The sequence below is a fragment of the Atta cephalotes genome (assembly GCF_000143395.1).
Source record: "Atta cephalotes unplaced genomic scaffold scaffold00033, whole genome shotgun sequence".
NCBI lineage: Eukaryota > Metazoa > Arthropoda > Insecta > Hymenoptera > Formicidae > Atta > Atta cephalotes.
The window spans coordinates 3,500,130-3,509,481 of NW_012130097.1; the positions used below are offsets into that span (position 1 = coordinate 3,500,130).

Here is a 9,352-nt window from a genome sequence, read left to right on the forward strand (position 1 = left end):
GTTGGATATTTTCAATTAATCAGTATGTAATTATATGATGCGATATGTATATAATGCATTTAGAAATATAAATATCTATGGCTATATCCAAAGAACGTAAAAAAAATATAAAGAATTGTATTTAATTAAATAAATTAAGAAGTATAATATAAGTATAATAATAAATAATAATGTATATAATAAAAGAAATATAAAAAAAGAATTATATTTAATTAAATAATAATTAAAATAAAAAATTAAAAGAATATAATAAATAATAGTTAATTTAGTAATATCTTAAAAATTATTTAATTACTTAATGTTATAATTGTATATATAATGTACTTAATGTAATTATAATGTACTGCAGGGAGCAGATGTAAAAATGTTCATCATTATAATTTTATTGTACATGCGTACATTTTCCTAAAAGCTAATTACAAAAAACAATTACTTGTAAAAAAATTACAACAAATTACTTGTAAAAGAATCGATCGTGGATATACAAGTGTGCGTGCGTGCGTGCGCGTGTGTGTGTTGTGTACACATATATAGAATGTCATAAGGAAGATCGCGACTATATCGACATGTACATATATCTACTCTGTGCATCACTACGTACATACTATAAATAAAGTCAGACATAGGCGCTCACCACAAAATACTCAAAAGCATATTACTTCCAAATTTGAAAGTATTATCTCAATTACTTGTATTCCGTTTAAGTACCCAGGAATAATTATACAAGATAATTTTTACATTTAAATAGCGAAAAAGAAAAAGTTTATAGTTAGATTTCTTTACTGACTGAAAATCTATATCTATTTTTTTTTGCCTCATATTTTAAGAAAATAATAAGTAAATTTGTATACGATTTTAAATATTAATAAATTATAGAACAATCAATAGTATGACAGTAATAATTATTATATTAATTTTTACTAAAATTACTTTGAACTATAAATCAATATTTTTTTATTCATTTGACTGTAGAATATTGGCTTGATATTGTTTAAGATATTTTATTTCAATTTTATTACTTAGTTTGACAAAAACACATATTCTCACTTAATAACGATGAATTTTCTTTTATTATGAGGATGCATATGTGTGAAAGATTTATAGAAATATGTTGCGTCTCACTAGCTCATTATGAGAAAATATATAGAAAAGCATCTTAACATATGCATCTTACCTATATGAAGAATATTTTTCATATAATATATAATTTGAAATCAACCAAACGTACTATTTATATTCTGATTTTTATGCAACTGAAAACTGTGAGTACAAAACATCTTGCGACTATTATTTTCGTATACATCCCATATTTAATTATGTGAATATATCATCTTAATTCGTTTTTATTAAGAATCTCATATTTGCTCGTTTATTGGTCATTTTTTCTTATTATAAAAAAAATTAAAAATGTAATTTTTATTTATATCTCCTTGAAAAAGATACTAATTTAATTTTTATAACTTCTTAAATTTTTTTCAATGAATGGATTTTGATCAGATTTTAAAAAATTAAATTAGTATCTTTTTCAAGGAGATATAAATAAAAATTAAAAATGTAATTTTAATACTATTTGGCATCACATACATTAAAATATATATAATTCAGCTATAATCTAAAACATGTATAATAAATAAATATTATGATTTTATATATGTATAACAAATTATAAAGAAAAAATTACACAGCAGTAAAGTTATACAAAGAAGCCGAAATTGTAGAATGAAATAAAAAAATGAAGATGATTAATTGCTGAAGCATGCTAATTGAGAACCTATTTAATAAATAATTTTAAAAACTATAATTTAAAAAATCATGAACAATTAAAATTACAAAAAAAAATGATTTTTTTCAAGTTTTTGATACTATTTGGCATCACATACTTTGCAATAATTTATTCTCTTTTTGTGAAAATATAAAACTACAGAAAATTGCAAAAAGCAATTATGAAATCTTTTAGTAATCTTTAAGGAGATGTTAGCGCGATAGGAACTATTACGAATTATACAATTTTTAAATTGGCTTTATAGACTACAATTTTTACAGAATTAAAATATGCACAAATAGAAAGTCCGAATGAGTCGATTTCACAAAAAAAAATCGAACAAAAATAATTTATTGTTTAATAATTTAATTAATAACTTAATTAATAGCTGAGATTAGAAATTGCTTGATATGAAAGATTTATAATTATGAGTAGCATATAATAGTAATAGTATTTAGCGAATCTCAAATTACTTGAACAAATATTAAATTGTCAAACCAAAATCGAAAGCCTAGAAAAAATATATTAGCTTAATTCACGTGTATAAGTATGCTTAACGAAGATTTAGAATGGTAAACAGAGAGCAGTAGATTCGTAGTTCGATCTTGTAAGAGTAGCACTGCAATGTATTAGATAAAGATATATGCATTTAATTGAGACAGAACGATATTGTAAGAAATGATTAAAGATATTTTATTATGTCGATTTTTTTATAATTTGGAATTAAAAAAATTTACATTATTGACGTCAAAGTTCAACTGTCGCGTTAACATTTTCTGAATAGAATTTTTTGAAAAGCATATTCTTTTTTTTTCAGCTTAAAACTTTTACATTTACTTGCAGAGAAATAAAAAAAGTTGAATCAAAATTCAATTCTATTGTAGAATTAATAAAATCAAAATTTTATTGTAGAATTAATGATCAGAAAAAAATGATCCGATTTTGAAAATATCGACGCCAATGAGGCATAAGTAATTATTGCGTCAGCTATCGCGGTACGACGTACAGCGGTAGTGATTGGCCGCGGTTGTGATGCGGGAAATCCCCGTTGAAACCTGTTCAACCGCGACTGTCCCACTGTAGTTTCATATTTGTTTTCTTCGTCATTCCCTGTCGAGTAGAGATTTGGAGACCTCGTGCTCACTGTGCTCAGTCCAGTTCAGTCGTTTATGAGAGACGCGCGGTGGAGCATTATTGCCATCGCAGTTATCGTTGCTTATCTATGATTTGAAATAATTGTGTGTCCTATTCCATATTTTTAATCGAACATCTCAGAACGATGAGTTTATTCATGCAATATCGGCACGTACTTCATAAATTACCGCGGGTTTAATTCTCGTACGTGTAATTATTGTCGCTATGCAAGTATAATATATACTACTTTTACACGAGCGCGCCTGACTCACTGATAGTTCTCGCTGATATTGTATGACAAAATTAAAGTGATAGTGTCAGTGCTGTCACGTGAAAATGGATTCGTTTAATAGTTACGGCAGGAGTGACTTGGAAGTGAGTTTAATAAGAACGCATAATTTACATAATATTTGTTATTTTTTTAAGCACTCTAAATCATTTATGTGATCGCCGTTTTTTCTTCTGTTTTGTTTCTCTTACATTCTTTTCCCTTTTATTCGTACATTTTTATATCTTTTCCAATATCTGTCTCAGACTTAAGTTAAAAAAACAGTGTAAATTTATCACTTCGTTGAAACTAAGCAAAAAAAAGCTGTATGTGTATATTAGCTCTATGTAATTCAAATTAAGAGAATAACAATTTTAGCAGATCAAGTAACTTTGCTCTTGTTAAGTCATGATATATACATTAATTTTTACATTCTTTTTCTGTAACTAAAGATAGCTCGTACTATTTCCGTGATATCATTATTTGAAAAAAACTTTTGAAAACTTGAAAATCATAGAAAAGATATTTTTAGGATAGTAACGTAAGATCAAACAAGATTATAAATATCTGGATAACATACGAAATATCGAATTATACGATTATTTAAAAAATGCAAACATTTAATTTACCCAGATGAATTTTAATATCGAATTTTAAATCGAAAATTTCAACTTTCCAAATTACAATAAATTGACAAGGGAACTAAATAAAAAAAAAAAGGTGAAACGCAATATGGTAAAATTTATGGTAATTATAGGATAATTTATAAATTAACTTTTTATACAGTATATTTGGTAAGAGTGTAGACTGTTATTTTTTAGAATAATGATTATAAAATTTTTTTAAATAAAATTATTTTATTAAAATAGAAAAAGGTTAATATTAAAAAGTTAATAATTATTAAAGTTAAAGTTAAATTTAATAAGTTAAGTTTAAGTTTAAATTAAGTGTTAAAGTTATTTTGCTTATAACCTTATGTATTATATAAGATGACTTAAATAAAAATTTTAAAATATTAAAAAAAATTTTAATAATTATTTGTCGTGAAAAATTCAATAACAAAATGCAATAAAATATGAGTTTCGGTAGTTATTTATGAGATATTGTCATTTTTGTACTTTTACATTTTCTTCAAACTTGATTTTTTTCTAAAACGAACGTGAAAATTATCCCATTAATTATTTTTGATGTTCGCATTATTAGTCATTTTCTTCCCTTCTCACTTTCATTGTTCCTTTTCTATCTCTATTCTCCTTCCACTCTCATTTCCTCTCTCAACAAGATATTATAAAACATCAGAATATCGCTCACACATTATAATATAACATTGATAATTTCTAACGGAACTGTTTTCAATTTTCTTAATTCTAATCGCATTTGCCGCTATTAAATTAATTTGACGTATTGTTTCAATTACTGGATTGATTATTCTGGCTAAACCTTCACATTGGGGAGTATATGTACAATAATTTTATTTATCACACATTCTTTAATATAGTTGTCAATTAAATAAAGATGATATATACTAAGAATTCTGAATATAACGACCATTTATTCATTGTCATATTTTAATTTAATTTTTACAATCTATTGTAATTTGATATTACAATAGATATTACAATAGACTATTAATTTGATAATAGAATGTGTGCTTGCATGGAATGACTACATGTTCAACTAATTTTATTATCATTATGGACAAATTGCAACTGATGTAATAGAAGAATGTAACTACGAAAATGACATGAAGATTGAAAGCATTGCATTGTTACGACTGAAAATAGATATGAAGAGATAGGTCCATTACTCTGCGTATATAATTATAATTTGCAGAAATCATATTTAACCGTTTTATGATTTTTATTAAATTTGCGTTAATTTATCGACATGTATACACTTAAGATAATCTGACAAATAGGTCGAAATGTATATGTTTTTAATTTAAATATACGAAAAATTTGACTCTTAGTTCTTTTGTTAATCATTTACATTTAAATAAGTTTTAATTTACATTTTGAAGTTTTAATTTTAATTGATGAATACAGCGTCTTATTGTTGCTTATTAATTAAAATTAAATTTTTTATTTTAATTCTGTTTTAAGTTGATTTTAAATTTTAATCCTACTTTTAAATCAATTTTAAATTTTAAATTCTATGATTGTAGATATATCCATCGTTTATTAATTTACACGAAGATGAAAATGATCATTTACTCTTGGACATGGATTCTTTAGTTCCCAGACGAAGCAATTTCCTAGCAAGCCGTGGTTGTGAACCAATTAAGAAGAAATGCTCATTCGGTAATGTAATAAGAATAGAAAAAAAATCAATTTCGACTAATTTTTTTAATTTTTAAAAAAAAGAAGAATGTATTATGAACATGCGTGGACATATTTTATATATGATTATATAAATATGTTTATGAATATTTATAAATGTATATGTATGTTTATACATGTTTATATCTATTCATGTATGAAAAATTTTTTATCGAGAAGTTAAAAGTAAATTTCTTAAATTTACGTAACATATTTTAAATCTGCACGATAATTTTACATGATTTTACATGATTGTTGCTTTAAGTAAATTTAATCTTCATTAATTATTAAATTAATAAAAGCATATTTTATCTCACCATTCGTAAAATTTTTATTATTTTTTTGCTACCTGTTAACTGACTCAACCATGGCATACATTGAGTTGTCATGCATCATAAAAGTATTAGGTGGTTATGTCTATCATATTTTTTGCTCCTAGTGGAATTAATTCAAACTTAAATTATCGGAAGCACCTTATATTGATGGAAATAGACTTCAGTATTTTTTTAATTCGAAATTATTAATATAATAGGCGAGGGAGGGGCTCTACAATATATTAGATTTTCTAACTTAAATAAACGCCAATTTTAAGGATTAATATCTCGTTTCCAAAAGCAGAGCAACTTTTTCTGGCAGATTTGTTCATTTTATGAAAAGATTCATTTGATCATTTTATTAAAAGATGCATCGATTGGTACATTTTTTAAATAACATTAACTTTTTAAATAACATTAACTTAATTTTATATGTAGAATATTAAAAAATTACATAATCCAGTTTAAGGCGATATTTTATATAAAAATTATTTTTTAAAAAATTATTTTTCCGAAAATGTAACCTGTTGAGATTTGTCGATACATATACAGAAAAAAATGCGTGATATTAGGATTAACGACTAATTTACTTTTTAAAAAAGATAAAAAAAAGCGCTACGTTCACCTCAAAAAAATAATTATTGTATTAATTATGAATTATAAAATTATAAGTTATAAAATTATAAATTATAAAATCTAAATGATATCATCTTTATCTATACCTGTACTAAATTAAAAAGTAAACCCAAGAGTGACACTATTTTTTATAAACAGTAAATAAAAAGAGCATATGTCATACACTAGATTTGATCGTAGCGCAAAGTTACATATTTAAAATTTATTATGTTAAATGTATAAAAATTATAGATGTTTTGATCAAAATTGACCATCTGCAGTATATCAAATAAAACAAGAAAATGATACAAATAAATTTCTTAACAATAAGTCTCAGATAAATAAAATGATTCGAATAAATTACATAAGAATCAGATAATTGAAACACACTAAATTTCACGAATGTTAAATCAACTAGTTACAAAAGTAAATTTCAACAGCTTATTAATCAATTTAGTTTAATTCAATAATATATTTTCATTCTGTAGAAATTCTTGTCGATTACTTCGCTTTAATTAGTTATTCAGAGATTCTTTATCGGTATTATATTATTGATCGTTGTATAAACATCACAATTTCCAAATTCTAATTAAAATTATTATAACTTTAGTTTGTTAAATTAGTCATTGAAAATAAAATCTAGTATATTTAGTATACCTGTGTTATGACCAACAATTATTACAAGATCATTCCGTATGCAGAAAGTCAAGACTGCAAATGGAAGATGGAAACTTTATTTTAACAAGAGTGTATAATTTTCTGTAGATATCTTTCCGAGCTACCTATATTTATATGATTGAAAAGGAAAGAAAAAAATATTAAAGAGAGTAACTTTTGTAGGAGAGGGACATTTATCTAGTATAGGAAGATATGTTAGGTGTCTGCTCTGTATCGTTCTAATACCACATATATGTATACTAACACAGTGAGTTAGAATCTCCAGCTCTCTATCCTACTAATATCAATAATAATAATACCAATATTTGTATTTGTTATCACAACAAAGCAGTATGTCTAACGCGTTCTCGCGTTTTTCTTGTCAATTCGAACAACGAATCTAATAGTAAATTATTAAGAAAAAAATAACTTCAAGAGATAATTAATTTGTTATCTTTCCAATTTTCTTATTTATTTGTAGTGAATTAAGGTTTAAATTACAATACTTTCTTACTATCTGCGATTACCGACGTACTCACTGGGATTTTCCTCGGACTTTTTAACATTAACGTGTTATAACGCTTTATGAAAAACTGTTATATACTGATTTCAGCATTTAATCGTTCGATCAATCTAAAACATTTTGCATTCAAAACGTATTATTATATGATTTTAATAAAACATGCATGGATTGATAGATATTGCCTGTAGATATTGTCTGATTTTAAATTCGTTTTGATAGGTGACGAAAGCGAGGAGATCGATGGCACTGGATGGTCCGACAAACCTATCAGAACCTGGTGTCAAGAGGAAACAATAAATTGGCTTATGTCAGCCGCATCATATATCGGTCAACCTTACAGCTCCATTCAGCACAGTCTTGCCGTATCTGGGAAAGAAATTGTTACTTTTACGCGAGAAGATTTTATTAATCATGATCCTGTGTTCGGAGACCGATTGTATAATCTTCTCCATTCGCAACGTATATCAAACCTTTGTATGTATACACGTTGCTACATTTATAAATATAATATATTTATAGATTTAAAAAATGGTCGAAAACTTCGAATTCAATATAACGATAAATTCAGATTTTTCATATTCCTAATTATATAAAGATTTCTAAAAAAGAATATCCCTTAAATTTATTTAGATTTTGTAAGTTTTCTTTGGAAATTATAAAATGAGAAATCTTAAACTATTCTTGAATTTTAATATATAAAAAGTTCTACAGAAAAAATATAGATTGTCTTAAAACATTTCTGAAAAATGTTCTAATTCATATAAAAAAATGTGAGAAATTTTCTAAAAAATTATTGAAAACCTTAGTCAAATAAGGGGAACAAAAGTGTTTCCAAAAAATTTTAAACTTTTTAAATTAGAGAAACATTTCGAGACTAATTTAGGCGCAGTATTAATTTTTAATACACGTAAGTATATGAGAGAAATCGCATAATTGCTGAATTTTAATTATTATAAAATATGTCTTCGAATATATATATTTAAATTTTGAAAAAAAATATATACGTATGATTGAACTTTCAGTTTGAGTATGTTACTTTGATCTTTATTGTACGTTTAATAAACCATCATTAAGCACTTCAGCTAAATATGAAATCGATTATTTAATTTAATAAGATCTAAATAAAAATATTTTAAGATCAGTATAACATTTCAGGAAAGTCTAATAATTCATCGGACAAAATGTTTTTTCAAACGAAAGCTTTTCTTAACTAACCTTTTTCCTCGATTTTTACAGCTAATATATTTAACAGCTAATTTTACAGCGAATATATTCCTTTTCGAATATATCCATTTTCACTCTATTTACTATCTCATCTGAAAATTCTTTATCTGATGATAATTATTTTCCATATTTGTGTGAAGAAATGCAATTCGAAAATATATTCCTGTTAGGACATTTTATTATCAATTGGTTTATTTAAGTATTTGATATTTGCATTTTTGTCATTCTATGAAAAGTTTGTTTGACAATAAATGAAGTACCAATTTCAAAAATTTTAAGAAAATATATGTTAAAAATATCAACGAATGTTTTTCTATCAAAAAATTGGCTGAGTGTACGATATTCAAAAGATATCACTATGAATTTCACGTTTAAAAAATATTTTAATTTTTTTTTAGTCTTAAAATAAATTCCGCCAACTTTTTTTTAAGTTAGTCTCTAACTTTTTTGTGTGAAACTTTTTTTTCCAAATTTTTTAAATATATATATATATATATATATATATATATATATATATCGAGATATATATTATAATAT

General features: G+C 24.6%; 1 protein-coding gene across 1 annotated transcript in view; it reads left to right on the forward strand.

The window, feature by feature from the left end:
- Positions 1 to 3,232: 3,232 nt before the first annotated feature.
- Positions 3,233 to 9,352, forward strand: part of LOC105621421 (ETS homologous factor) — a 10,193-nt gene continuing 4,073 nt past the window's right edge. The window contains 3 exon segments of the mRNA XM_012202892.1: positions 3,233 to 3,271; positions 5,329 to 5,464; positions 7,811 to 8,050. Coding sequence (XP_012058282.1) covers positions 3,233 to 3,271; positions 5,329 to 5,464; positions 7,811 to 8,050 — 415 coding nt within the window.